Consider the following 15,495-nt stretch of genomic DNA (forward strand, 5'->3'; position numbering starts at 1 on the left):
ATTTCAAAAGTTTTACAAAGTATCCACCCTTACACTTCCAAAATATGCAAAAACACAATAAAAGACTCTTGAGTCACACAAGAATCACACTAGCACAGCAAGAACCCTCTTACGGACCTGGAAAACCACCAGGCACACACAAAGCTTGAGAAAGATCAAACCTTAGTGGTAGCACAGCCTAGCCTACCACAAACCACTTTCTCCAAGCTTCAAACCAAGCCAAAAGCTCCAAGAATTGATCCAAGATCAATCTTCAACAGCTGCAACACCTATGATCACGAAGGAGAGAGTTTCCACAAGTTTCCAAAACCAAATCATGCTCTAAAATGATCAACAGACCCCTCTTTCGAAAATCACAACTTTTATAGTCAAATTGTTACGAAATTCAATAGGTTGATTTTCAAATCAATCGGTTGATTTCACTTGACTTAAATGAAATCAGTCGATTAAAAGCTAAATCAATTGATTGAATTTGTTGCAGTTTAAGACTACTACAGCCAACCTTTTAACTTGTTAAAAATCCATTCAACAGATTAAAAGAGACATTTTAACCTGTTGAAAACCATTCAACAGATTAAAAACACAATAAAGACCAAACAACATCTAATTAATGTTACATGGTCTACAAAATGAATTACAAACTACAAATACACTTTCTTATTGATGTAACTACATGGAGAGCACACGTTCCAACCTTGATCATCATGGATATCATCAAATCTCCTTTCCTTCATCAATGTAGGCTTCATTTCAATGGTAATGGCTTCAAGATAGTTCAAAAGAGCTTCATTCAATCTTCATCAAATCTTCAAGAGGCAAACCACCTTGGCTTCTCATGTCAACACAATCCTGGCAGAATACAATACATTAAACACGAGTAAAACATGCAAGGGCATCTCCTCTTACCCATAATTCCTTGCTCCAATTGACTCCTAAGTTTGCTTTATGATCCTAAAGATCCTTCCTTTGCTTCTCCAAAAACTCAGCTCTCCAGAATTCAATAATTCAATTTGAATAAGTAAGTAAACAGTTAAAGGGGATTGATGGAATAATACCAAAAAAATGTAGTACTAACTCTCATTTCTTATTTCTTTTTGAATTAACCGATCAACTTGCTTTCTTATTGAACATTTGCACCTCTCACAATACTTCTTTCTCCCTAGGGTTCCTAACTCCTCCTATTCATGCAAAAAATAATTTTAGCAAAAAAGAACCTTATTTTACACAAATCAAGGTTTGAACACACAACCATTAAATTACGGAGCAAATGCACAACCAATTCATGTTTCGTAATAATTTCTATAAATCTAGGATTATATTATCACTTCTCATGATCAATCACATTAACAAAATAATACACATTTAAAAAATAACACACAATTTCGCATAGATAGAACTCAAACCCAAGTCCTCTCAACATGACTAAGTACTCTCAATCACTTGAGCTAGTACTGTTCCACATCATAAATATCAGTATTAAATGTCATAAATACGCCAACTACCTACATTTAATAAATAATTATTTATTTAATTATTTAAATTTTTTGGGTCTTACAGGTACACTTCCGTTATTTGGGTATTGGGAACATCTTTAAACATAGATAATTTATTGTATGATAGGGTTTGATGTTATTTATAATTGATCTGTTTAGAGTTCATAATCCAACAAGTTCCTACAACCGGTCAATACACTACAAAAATGTTCTCAAATGGAAGAACAAAGAAAAAGAAATTAGAAACTCAAAATAAAGCAACAATGTGAATCTGATTTATCTAACTATAGATCTCCGATTGAGAATCCCAACTATCAAAACGAAGAACTATATCTCACGAACCTATTGTAAAATTTTAGTTTTATGCAACAATGGACAAAAAAGGAATTTCTATTTTACTAAGTAGTTCGATAAATATGCCAACATGTTTTCTATCTTTTACAAAGACTTCGGAAATTAACACTCTCACTTAAACTAAAAATCTCCTCTCCACTTAGGTTAAATGAAACATAGTAGATTTTATTAGTATAAAATTTTTAAACAATTGGGAGCCCAACCCTAAACCAAACTTACTTAATTTTACATAACTGAAAGACTAAATTTAGAATTAAAATTTTAGTGAAATCGAAAATAAGTAGACCAGTTCCACTTTGTCTTGTTCAAATAAAACTAATGTCTATTTTCAATTTAAAAAATTACTAGTCACTAATTTTATTATAAATATTTAATCAACCGTTATTATAAATGTGCATTAAAAGAATTCTTTTTATATTCTTATGTTATTACCTTATCTTGTGCTACATTTAATACTTTCGTTTTGTCTCAGTTGAGATTAAAGACATTATAAATATATTTTCTTCTACATTCAACATTTGTATTTATAAGATTTAATTACTCGAATCACTTTTGGTAGAGATATTTTAATCTGGTATTCCTTTTTACAAGAGTGTCAATTGCATCCAAAATTTAAAAAAAAAATACTTTTAATTATATTCCTTTCAGAGGGAGATGATTTACGTCATGTGTCAGTATGTGCTTTTTTTTAATTTATTTTTTAATTTTTTAATTCTTTTTTTGAAAAGAAAAACAATGTCACATGTTAGGTCTCTGGTGTGACACGTGGCATTATCAGTGTCACGTAACATTGTTAGTGTCACGTGGTAATGTAAGGCCACGTGTTAGTGTCATTGTTAAATATCATTATCTTGATTTCAATTAAGTCCACATATATGTCTCAATGATCAATTTAGTCCCTACTTATGTGTATAAATATTTTTAGTTAGTATAAATATTTTTACAAAAAATAAGTATTAATATTTATATTAAAATTTAGTGGTAAAAGTCATTTTTAATAAAAAAAAATATTAGTATAACATTCATACAAATAAAAATTTTGGTTTAAAATTAGTGAGAGACAATATTGTTCTATTTTAAAAAAAAAAGTAATAATTAACAAAACATAAGTACTTAATAAAAAGTAATTGATAAAGTAATATGTTAAAAAGTTGTTTAATAAAAAATATTAGTATAACATGTATACAAATAATAAATTTGGTCTGAAATTTGAGAGAAACAATATAAATATCAGTACTTAATTTTGTAAAAATATTTATACTTAATTACTTCTAATCATATAAAAAAATGGATTACAAAAATATTTTAATAACTAAAAAAATTAGGACAAAATTGAATTAGATACACATAAGTAGGGACTAAATTGAATCAAGAAGACACATATGAGGACTAGATTGAAATCAACACAATCACATTGACACGTGGCATTGCTTTGCCATGTGGCGCTGACAATGCCATGTGTCACACTAAGGACATGACATGTGACACTTTTTTTTTGCAAAAAAAAAAATTAAAAAAAATAAATAAAAAAAATCACTAACTGACACGTGACACGTTTATTAATGGCACTAATACTTTTTGTCTGAAAGGGACCTGATTGAAGCACTTTTTCAAAAGTTGAGATGCAATTGACACTTTTTTAAAAGTAAATACCACATATTGACATACCTCTACCAAAGTGAGTATTATTCGAATAATCAACACTATTTATAATGTTAAATTTTTTTAATTTAAGCCTTATAGAAATGAAAAATCAATAACCCAAACAAGTACTAAAAATAAAGTTATAATTAATTCTATCCATAAAATTGATAAGGAAATTTGAAGAGAAGAACAATTGTACTTTAAGCTAAACAAGTCATAAATATACAACAAACTTCTTAATTTATTATACTGTTATTCTCCTCACACAAACAAAGTTAACACACCATAACTTCAATGCAATATTCCAAAACCATTATTAACCACAATACCAAGGCTTTTCTATTTACTAATTAGGCACCTTAATAAATCCCACCTGTTTGGAATTGGCCACTCTTGTAAGGGTTTCCAAATCATAAGCTATCCAACACCTAGAGTTCTCCCTGTGGTAGAAATACCCAACACACTTGCAATCTTTAGTGCATTTGTTTCCACAAGTACTTTCACTCACTTTTTCTCCTTCGCTGTATTTGCTCATGTAATGTCTAACTCCTTCAAGTTTGTAGTAGTGGAAATCACTTGCTTTGCATGATTTCACAGGCTTGGCACTGCAGTTGTTGCTCCATCCAAACACTCCATTCTCCAATGGACAACCCACACATTGTTCATTCTGACACAGTCCAAGATTCCCACATTTCTCAGGCCATTGGCACTCACTCTCATCATGAGAATCTCTGTCAAAGAGAGTGTAGGTCACTTCCCAAACACCAGAACGCACACGGAGGAAGTAAGTGTGAAGCCTGATATTGCCATCAATTCCAAGCCTAAGGTAGGTCAAGGTGCTGTTGTTCACCGGCATTCCCATCACTCCAACGGGAATGTTGTTCAATGGTTCTTGCATGGTTCTGTAATCACTGGTGGTGGAAGAACTAAGTGAATAGGTGAATTCAATTTCAAAAGTGTCTGGATAAGATGTGAGGGTGATGTTTTCCACTGAACCTTCTCGGGTGAAGAGCCTGTACCAATAAAGAACTGGTCTTGGAGAATTCTTGCTCTTGTAGTACAAGGCCAACCTTTTAGGCTCCAAAACCAAACTATAAGGACCATTTACGTTGTCCCTGGCTGAAAGCCTACTAACCAATTTGGATGGCCCTTTTGCTCTCAGATACTGATCAATCAAAAGGGTATCTGTGGGGTGATCAAAACTCTGCCAAACAAACTTTCCCTGTGCATCAAGGAGCACCATGTTACCATTTGGAAGTAACCTTAAGGCCACAACACCCTTGTTGGCAGTGTTGGTTTGCCAAGCGACTCTGCCATCAGCTTCAGCCAGCACAAGGTTTCCGTCAGTGCCGAGTGAAAAAGTGGCGTTCTCTCCAACTGGGTTTCCTCTGTTGGCCTCCCACACCCACCGGAAAAGTTGCTCGGAGCGTCTGAGTCCCATGCGCAGAGCTAGAGTGAAGGCATTTGGGGTGGTGTTGTAGAATGCTAGTTGGAAAGGAGAACTGAAAAGGCTTTGCATCCTGTAACTGGCATCGTACTCGGTAATGTAGGGTCCAAATTCACCTGAGTTTTCGAATTTGAAGGTCTCATTTTGAGGAACAATAGCGTGAATGGTAAAGGACGAGAAGAGGAAGAAGAAGAAGAAGAAGATGATGAGAGGGGAAGTTTTGGATTGAGGCACAGAAGCCATTGATAGCTGTAATTGATGGATCTGTTCTGCTGTGCATATATGATGTAGCCTGTGCTATATATAGAGAGTAAGAGTTTAGAAGTTAGAGAATGTGTTGTAGCCATCTTTGAGCAAAGTTTTGAACTCAAAATACAAGAAAATGTTGTGTGATCAAACTTTATCTTGTCTAAAAGGAAAAAGAGAAGAAAGAGAGAGACAACTTATCCAGAGTACTAGAAAAGTGTAAAAGGAAGTTGTATTCAAAACTTACACTTACAAAAAGCAAAATTATGAATGAAGTTAATCTAAGGAAAATGATTTTTTATCCTTTAAACTTTAACTACGTTCTCTTGTAATATAACACGACGTGGAAAATAGAAATTTACTTAAAAATATTATTTAAAATTGAAATAAAAAAGTTATTAAAATTTAATAGTAAAAATATTATTATTCTTAATTTAATTTAACTTTCTTGTCATTTCTCTTGAAATTTTAGAATTCATGTTTTTAATTTAAAATATTTACAAAACACTATCGGTACACTTGCAAGTTGCAACATGAATGGACGGACAATAAATTTGAAGTTCCACAATCATTTGGGTAAACATACAGTACAAGGGACTTTGAATATATATATATATATATATATATATATATATATATATATATATATATATATATATATATATATATATATATTCAAAGCCGAGTGAGAGAGAGAAAGAAAGAGAGAATAAACGAGTGGAAGATTTGAGATGCATGACGTGACACGTAATGTTCAGAGGTAATAAAATAATAAATATAAGAATATTCGTATATAAATATCTTTGGGTAGAAATATATTAAAATTTAATATTCTTATATTAGAAAATGATTTCTTTTTATTACATCTCGACAACTTTTTTATAATTTGAGGTGTTATTTTCTAAATAATTTTTTATTTTTTTATTTATTTGTTTTTAATATTTTAAAATAACTTAAACAATAATACTTTATATTATAAAAAAAATTGTTAAAATTTAATAATAAAAATTTCATTTCTTTTATGTTACCATGTCAAGATCTTAAACATTAAATGTACTTGTAAGATCTTGTATACTAAAAGGAGAATAAAGGTTTTCACTATAAAAAATTGAGTATTTTTATGAATTTATCAAGATTTTCAAAACAATAAAAAAATCATATTTTTGACTTTTCTTTTATTAAAAAATCATGGAACAATTTATATAAGATCATAAAATGATATTTATATTAGAAATTGAATTTTTTATATTATATCGTGATATTGAGGAACTTAAGTGTATGATGTCAAAGCAAAATCTTAAGTTAAAAAGTAAGTTTGAGGTTGTTGTATTTAATATGATATTTAGTATTTTTGTTGGCTAGATATAGATAAACAAATTTGAAAAGGTTTACTTGATTTCATTTATAGACTTTCGAGTGAAAAGTTAAAAATAATTGTTTGAAGTAAAAAAAAAAAAGGCAAACAATTTATTTATCCCATATAAGATTCTAAATTATCAAAAAATATAAACAAACTTACATGAAATTTAAAGGTATACTTTTATTTTGTTTTTGTTTTTAACTACTATCATTCCAATAAAGCTTTTTCAAACAATAAAAATTGAATACAGAATTTTGTGGTGAGGGATAAAAATTGTAAGAAATATGCTACTGCATGTGATTGAAAATCCATGGAATTCAAAATGAAAAACATGACCCAACAAAACTTTGTGTGCATTTATGGGCATCTCTACCACCTTGAGTACTAAAGTCAGAAAATAATAATAACAGAAGTAGTAACTAGCTGGCTGTCTTCTTTAATGTTCTTATCCATTCTCTTTATCAACATTCATTACTCTACCTATACGTGTCTCTCCAGCTGCCATTTCTGACGTACAATTATTCTTATCAATCCTACTAGATTTTTTCTTTCACTTTAAAGAAACGATATAAAAAAAGTATAATAACAAAATATGGAAAACATTTATTAGTAAATTTTGATATTTAATTATAGTCAAATTATCAAATGTTCAATTAAGCTAAATTACTTACTTTTTAGCCTTTTTTTTTTAACTGCCGGCTAGCAAGGTATGAAATATTTTGTTGTTGTGACTAGAATTTGTGTTCTAAGACGGTGGGTTTTAGGAGTCCGTTTCATAAATTATATTATGATAATTTTATGGTTGTTTTCGAATTTTGGCAGTGTTTTGTTTTTCCCGATAATAGTATATGTGTATTCATTGTCATAAAGTCGTAAAAATTTAAATGTATGCTCTACGTTAATTACGCAAAATGTTGTTAAAGGAAAAAAAAATATGACATTGTGTTTTGTTTTAGAACATGAACTCGATGAAAAAAATTTTATAAAAGTTAACGAGAGACGTGATATGTTTGATAGATTAAAAAATATTTTAATAAATAAAATTAGATAATTATTATTTTATTTTTTATCATAAAAATTTAAAATAAAATGTAATTAGTGTGTACCTACACATTTCTAAAGCTGAAAAATCAATAACAAATTTAAAATGGGGTTGATATGAATAAGATTGAAATAAATTGTGTTAAGTAATAATTTATATATTATAATTATGATTATATAATAATAATAATTATAATAATTACTATTATAATTAAAGTATAATAATGATTATATAATCTAATCTAATCTAATATATATACAATTGAGAACCTAACAAAAGGTAACTTTTTAATAAAATAATATTTTTGTAAAACATAAATTCAAATTTTTTTGTCACAATAAGTAAAAAAGTTGATGTGTCACTCATTCAGAATTTTGGAACAATAAAATTAAATCAATAATCAATACGTAACACCAGCAACATAAACATATCTCACTTATTTCTTTCACTCACAAATTGTGAATCATTCTCACTTTCTTCCTTTCAACCTCCGCTCACCCTTTATCTTACTCACACGGAACACCATTCTATCTTAACACAACCTCTTCTTCATCTCTCTCTTCTTCTGTCGTCTTCTCACTCACACATGCAAATCTCTTCTTTCCCCTTTATCTTTTCTTCTCTCATCTTATTTTTGCTTTTATCTGAGTAAAGTTTGTTTTGATCGTATTTGTTGAGATGAATGAAATGCGAGAGAAGATCAGTCAGAGGCAAGGCTCTCAAGCACAAAATTTCGTCTTTTTTCAGTCCAAAATGACAATGGTATGTAAAGTTTCGATTTATATTCAAATTTTGGTTGTTTTCCTTTTCTCAATGAACAAATTCTTCTTCTTATTTTTGCTTTTATCTAACTAAAGTTTGCTTTCATCTTAACTTTCTCTTTTTGAGATGAATGAAAGGTTGGAGAATATCAGCCAAAAGCAAGACTCTCAAGCACAAAACTTTGATAAAGATTTCATCTTTTTTTGTCTAGAATGAACAATGGTAGGTAAAGTTTCAATTTTTATCCAACTTTTGGTCGTTTTCCTCTTATAGAAGAACAAAATCATATTATTCTTATTTTTGAAATTATCTAACTAAAGTTTGCTTTTACCTTAACTTTATTTTTGTTGGGATGAATGAAATGTGGGAGAAGATCAACCAAAGGTAAGGCTCTAAATCACAAAACTTTGAACTAGATTTCATCTTTTTTAGTCAAGAATGACACTAGTATGTAAAGTTTTGATTTTTACTGAATTTTTTATTGTTTTTCCTTTATGAACATATCCATCTTCTTCTAATTTTTACTTTTATCGGACTAAAGTTTGCTTTCATCTTCATCGTCATCTTATTATTTTTTTCTTTCTCTTCCGTAACTTTTTTAGGTTTTCATTCTTCTTTTTCATATTTTTGTTTAACTTTTTTTCTTGCCAATTTTTATTTTTGATTTACAAGACTAAAGGTGTTTTGTGAACACTTCTTTACACATTATTATGTCTCTTTGTTTCTAGAATGACAATGGTAAGTTTCAATTTTTTTCTCTCGTCTTCTTATTCTTATTTTTACTTTTATCTAATTGTGATTCATCTTTTTTTTTCTTTCTCTTATGTAATTTATTTTATTTTTTTGGTTTTCGTTCTTCTTTTTTATCTTCTTACTTAACTATTCTTTTTTGTCCAAGCTTAACACTTCTATCATCACAAATTTACATATGTTGAAAATATGAGATTTGTTATTTTTCCTATAATCCGGTTAAAGTTATTTTTTTCTCAAACTAGATTTTAATATGCAATACTTAATCTCAATGTTTTTTTTGTTCATATTTATGGTTTTCGGCAATGTTATTTTTTTCGTTTTCATAACTATAATCTCACTATTATAAAAAGAGTTTATTTGTGTTTTTATGAGCTTTGTTGTCTATTTGAGTTGTCAATTGTGAGATTTGTCATGTGTAGCACAAGTCCTTGTGGAGAGAACGATATTTATTACTTGTTACGTACAACCAGTGCACTTGCCATTTTTCACTAACATTAATCTTTTAGCTAATTTCTTGACAATATTGAAGTTGTTATAAATAAGTAGTATTATTTTGATCGCTTCAACGCAACATTATCAAATTTGTGTGGCGGAGGATTGGGCATGAATGTAATTTTATGCATGTATTTGGGGATTTAGGTTTGTGAAGCTCAAAACAACATTTTCGTTTAAATATATACTTTCACAAAAAATTTCGTTCACAAAAATATATGCTCAACAAACTAAGACAAAATAGACATTTTCCCCAACATCCTATGCACAACTTGAATTATCAGCAAATAAGCTTCACAAAGTCTAGAAGAGTTACATGTCAAGATAAATCTAGCTAATTATGCAGTTGTTTATAAGGAGCCATGGTTTGCTAAGTATTTAACTCTATTATTGTCTTAAGTTTTTTCTCTAGTCCAGGTGAAAGGATTAAGTGATTACTGGTAATAGGAGCTCTGTATCCCATTTTGTCTTTGATAAATCAAAAATAACTATTTCAAAATGGGAAAGAGCTAGGATGATGGTTGCTAAGGTATTTTTTTAAATATTAGACGACATAATCTTTTAATCTAATTTGACTAAGGAATATATAAGGATGGCAAAGTGGGCTAGCCCGATCCATTTTGGCCCTGCAGTTCAGAATGGGGTCCAATTCTCAGGCATGCGCCGCCCCATTGTCTGGCTTGCGGACCGCGTTCTTAAACATATTTCCTTGTTAAGTAATAAGTAATTTTTCCAATATGTACAAGAATTAACAAAACATAATTCTAATTTCAAATAAAAACAAAATAAACATAATTAACAAAACATAATTCCTTGTCAACATAAATAAAATACAACCAAGTCATTCCAAATCAAAGCAACAAAATCCTTAAACAAAATACAACCAAATCAAATCTCATAGTCCTTAAGTTCAACCAACAAATTCAAAGTTCGTAATTAACAAAGTAGACATGATTAACAAAGTACGCAACTAAATTTGGAAATCATGCTTCCTCTTCCATGTTAATAACATTGGATGCAACTTTGGATGAACCTTCATCTAGCACATTTTGGAAATTAATATCTTCTTCTCCATCTTCTGCATACATTCAAACAAAACAATAAGTATCCGATATTGAAACAAAACAATAGATTAAAAAAATACAATAACAAAAAATAATTACCCTTAACAAATCCATGCTTCCAACTAGAATTGTAGATAATTGCTTCCACATTCTCAGGCAAAAGTCGATTCCTATATTTGTTAAGGATTCGAGATCCAATACTAAATGAAGATTCAGATGCCACAATGGTTATTGGAATGCTTAATACGTCTCTAGCCATTAAAGATAGATCAGAAAATCTTAGACTATTATTTTTCCACAATTGTAAGACATCCATTTTCTCCAAAAAGTCAAAATCTAAAGTTGGTTCATCCAAATATATGTCAAGTTGTGTCCTTCCAGGTTTATTAGTTATTTGATGCTTGCACTCTTTCAAATCCTATCATAATATTTGAAATTAGTAAAATGCATAACATAATGAACAATGGAAACAAAAATAAAATTAAGTGAATTAGAAATAATCAATCAAACAACTTACATAAAAAAGGCTTTCAACGTTTCCAATTTCATTATTGGGTCTAAAATTGCCCAAAAGCAAGCACAATGTTATATTCATCCAAATATTTTTCAAATTTGAGCATTATCAATTCAACTGTATTCTTAATTACTCCATCTCTATCGTTTACATTTTCCATCAACATCCTTTGAATCTTCCAAACTTGTAGAAAATACAAATTGGAGGTAGGGTAGCTTAAAAATTAAGCAAGTGATATCATAAAAGGGCATTAAGAACCTATAAAAATTTTCAGCCCTCTCCCACTCTTCCTCTAAAGGGAAAAATTTGTAAGATTCATCAATCAAGTGCAAGTTCAGAAAAAAAATGTTTATATTTAAGGACAATTTTGAGCATCAAGTATGTTGAGTTCCAACGTGTAGGGACATCAAGACACAACCCACACAATGTATCAATATCAGTAAACCTCTCACAACATTGTTTGAATTTTCTGATTTGATCCAAAGCATTGCTAAGCACCTTTAAACCCTCTTGAACAATTAAATTAAGAACATGTGTACAACAACAAACATGGAAGAATTTTCCCCCACATACCAAACAACTTTGTAGCATAAGTTGACTTTTTAAGCTATTTTGGAGCACATCATTAGCTTAAGCATTGTCTAAAGTGATAGAAAATATTTTTTTTTCTCTAATCCCTAGTCTTGTAAAAGTTCATAAATTTTTGTTAGATAACTCAAAACCTGTGTGGGGAGGAGGCATGTGCCAAAAGTTGAGAATCTTGCTTTTTAACATCCAACTCGCATCAACAAAATGGGCGGTCAAAGATAACCCTCAATATTAATAAAAGTCCACAAATCAAAAGTTAAACAAATTCTATTAAGAATGGAAAGAAGCAAATCCTTAAGCATTATCTTTTCTTTCATGTACATTTTCCAATATGAGCCTTAATTGTGTTTCTAAAAACCATAATTGCATCCAAACACCAGTAGCTTATCCATTTTCTAATTACAGTACTCAACAAAATTATAAGCCAAATTGTTTTCCACAATTGCTTCACACAACAATTGATAGTGCACTCACTACCGGAAAAGTAAATTTTAGCGTCATTTAACTGATGACGGTTTTACTAAAATGCCACTATATTAAAAAAATTAATCAATTATAAAATAATTATAGTCGGTTTAAAACCGACGACGTATGCAACCATAATTTTTGTTGATTGTTATATCTTAGTAACTTGTATGTCTATTGATGAATTCCCGCTCTTCCATTTTTCTCTTCAAAGAAGATTCTCTTTGTTTTCTTTTTTTATTGGAAGTCATATTTAATCTTCTCTTTGTGGTATTTCGTAAGTCATCTTCTCTTACGCCTATATTCTCTCTCTTTTTTGGAAGCCATGTTCAATCTACTGGAGAATTCTTGTAAATCATCTTCTTCTCATGAAATTTTCCTTTTGAAAGTATTTTCTCCCTTTCTCTGTAGTTTATTTTTCTCTTCAAATTCATTTTATTTTTCATTTTCAACTCTGAACCTTAATTACTAATGCGTGTTTTTGAATTGGTTTAGAGGCAAATCTCAATCCGCCGGTTTTCCCAACTACATCAACTACAACTTCTCCATCGGTACTTCTTGGCTGGCCAATTTCAATCACAATCGCTGATATTATGATTGTGGTAAGCACCGATGCTCGACTACTGCTACTTATTACCAAAATGATACCAGAACGATAGATGTTACTGATAATACCATCAATGCATCAGCCAAGGAAAATCAAAAGAGAGTAGAAGGAACCATGGGTGAGAATGTGTGATCACTGTCATATATTCCATTGCTATCTATATCTTTCTCATGCATATAAGCATTTGAATATTTATCTACAGGATTATAACAACTCTTATTATCTTATTACTCTTCCATTAAGAAAGCCAAATTCTGGAAATCTAGGTTTGCTCTAATCTATGTCAATAAATTATTGATTAATAGAATTAATATTTGTGAACTCGACTAATAAAAGTCCAAAGAATAACGTTTACATTGCAGTAGTAGTGCTATAGAAGATATAATTATAGCAAATGTTTCCAAAGGATGCTTTTTTAAACATGATGAGGAAGAATTTGGGGAAGCTGCTACAGTTTGGAGTATGATGAGAATACAGGTAAAAAATGACACAAAATAATATATTTAAACAAGCTAACTTTTATTCACTTTCACTAATACATAATTAACTAACTAGAACTTAAATCATGCTAAACATGACTTTTAGTTATTGTACGAATCATTAAACCTATCGTATGAGCTAAAGGTAAGCCTAAGAAAGAGAACAATTTGATCATGAATACCAAACATCATTTTTCAGAAGTGATTAAGTTTGGAAAAATATTGACACTGCTGAAAAGTGATTAAGTTTTCCAGAAAGTAGTGATTATAGTATGTTAAACTTTAAGTAATTAAGAAAATATCTATATATGCTTGTGTTCAGTGTATATGAAATGTAATATTCCTTTTGGTAGGTCATTGTTCCTAAAGGCTCTCTTTGCAACCTCAATATAGAAGTTGATGTTGGGTTGCCCAGTGATGTAGTATATAATATACCGACAGAGCTTGGAAATAGAAGAGTTTTCAAAAATATATCAAAGTAAGTGACTTTATCGTCCTTACTTATGTTTAATGTGTTTGGTTACAACCTTTCTCAAAATAATACTACAAAAAAAATTTGAAGGTTACCATTGATGTAACTTTCTATTTCTTTGTGGGGCTAGATGTAAAGTTACATTTATCTTTGTTTTCCTTAATTGTGAAAAACAGGGCCAGTCTTACCATGAACATGTTTTTCACAAGCTTGAAATATACCACTCATTCCTTTGATACATGACTAAGACAATCTCATCCCTTACTTTTATGCTTGCAATTGCACTCAAGTGAATAGCTGAAGTTAATATTTTCAAACATTAGTAATAATGTTGTGACTATTTTCATTCTTGCTTTCATGATTCTTGTAAATAGATCAGAGGTTGTTGATGTTAAGAAGGCTCGTGGACTGGCTAAAGTTTTTGGAACCGTGTTATCTTCGATTGATGCATTGGTAATGACTTTGTATAAAGGGCATACGACTTAAGCCTTATGGGGTGCCCCATTCCACGTTAGAGGTAATTTTGTTCATAATAACTGGATTAAAGGATCACTTTTTGTTTGGTGCAAGTTTCATATCATGGTCTTTATGGTTCATACACCAGGTATATTTATTTATCAATACTCAGGCTAGATACTCACAAGATGGAAAATTGTTGAAGTTTGCAGATACCTATTCAAGTTTTTAAAATGGTAGAGATAAAAAACTTTTGTGATGGATGCAAATCCTTACCTTACGACAAGAGTTGGTGAAGAAAGGATGGGCATCTCAAGATATATGAGGTTAATTGAAACAAATCTCACATATCATCATTGAAAGTAATGTTTTTATTTGATGATTGGAACTAAACCTGTATCTTTTTGGAGTTCTTTATTTGGGTGGATTTGTTGTTGCACCAATTGAGGACCTTGTTTGTTTGGGTCATGAATGTGGGTTGATGATTGGAAATCATGACTGGAAATTAGCAGAGTAAAATATCTCGTTGATTTTTAGATGAATGTCTCTATTTATAATATGCATGAATGAATTGTTTGTTTGTCATGCAGGTGTGAAACAACGTCTACTTAACTTATGATCTAATACATGTTGATTCAATGTTCGATCTTTACAGTAACAGGTAATATGAGTTCAGTTATAAGAAACTCAAGGTAAATATGGCAACCCTTAGTTTGCTTTCCATGATATGGATTAAATACCTCAGTTACACTTACGTGTGAATATATCATCATAAGCTTAAACATTTTCCAGAATGGCTTATGCTTTCTCTAGAGATGGGGTCATGCTATTGTCATCATTGTGCCACAAAGTTAAACACTGGCTTTCTGTTTCCGTATTTTCATTTGTGAAAAGGTGTAACTTTAGGTTTCTTTCATTGTTGAAAAGTGGAGTAATATTTTTGAACATATCAGTGAAATGTAAATAAATGTGTTACAGTCTCTTAGTAGTGTTTGGCCTTTGAAGCAACAGTGTCTATAGCAGTGCTCTGCATATTGTCTATTCCCTACCTATATATTAGTTTTAACATAACCGAAACAAGAATATTTGCCTGCATTAGATTTAATATAAAGTTTAATTAGTAATGTTACAATGTGTAAAAGATTAATTTTAAAACAAGATTATGATTTTGCTGGCGATTATAACTGCCGCTATATATTAAATATTTTTTTAAAAAATGTGATTTTGATGGCGGTTATAACCGTTGCTATATATTAA

General features: G+C 30.1%; 1 protein-coding gene and 1 pseudogene across 19 annotated transcripts; one reads left to right on the top strand and one right to left on the bottom strand.

The window, feature by feature from the left end:
• Window positions 1-3,714: 3,714 nt before the first annotated feature.
• LOC114184058 (epidermis-specific secreted glycoprotein EP1 pseudogene) lies at window positions 3,715-5,283 on the bottom strand (annotated as a pseudogene).
• A 3,952-nt stretch (window positions 5,284-9,235) lies between these two features.
• LOC114186038 (uncharacterized) lies at window positions 9,236-15,279 on the top strand. 19 transcript variants are annotated; one of them, XR_014995110.1, is made up of 8 exons: window positions 9,236-12,501; window positions 12,720-12,826; window positions 12,914-12,949; window positions 13,034-13,097; window positions 13,194-13,308; window positions 13,664-13,788; window positions 14,157-14,564; window positions 14,829-15,279. XR_014995110.1 is itself a non-coding variant. In XM_085673505.1 (5 exons), exons 1-4 carry the CDS (start codon window positions 12,405-12,407, stop codon window positions 14,266-14,268), a joined length of 441 nt encoding a protein of 146 aa, XP_085529631.1. In that variant the 5' UTR covers window positions 9,237-12,404; the 3' UTR covers window positions 14,269-14,299; window positions 14,829-15,279. The 19 variants fall into 19 exon arrangements, 1 of the variants encoding a protein (XP_085529631.1); XR_014995109.1 differs by having other exon boundaries at window positions 13,034-13,308; XR_014995105.1 differs by having other exon boundaries at window positions 9,238-12,501; window positions 12,720-12,949.
• The last annotated feature ends 216 nt before the right edge of the window (window positions 15,280-15,495 follow it).

The sequence above is a fragment of the Vigna unguiculata genome, chromosome 5, assembly GCF_037176805.1.
Source record: "Vigna unguiculata cultivar grain cowpea cultivar isolate G323 ecotype 2 chromosome 5, ASM3717680v1, whole genome shotgun sequence".
Taxonomy (NCBI): Eukaryota; Viridiplantae; Streptophyta; class Magnoliopsida; order Fabales; family Fabaceae; genus Vigna; species Vigna unguiculata.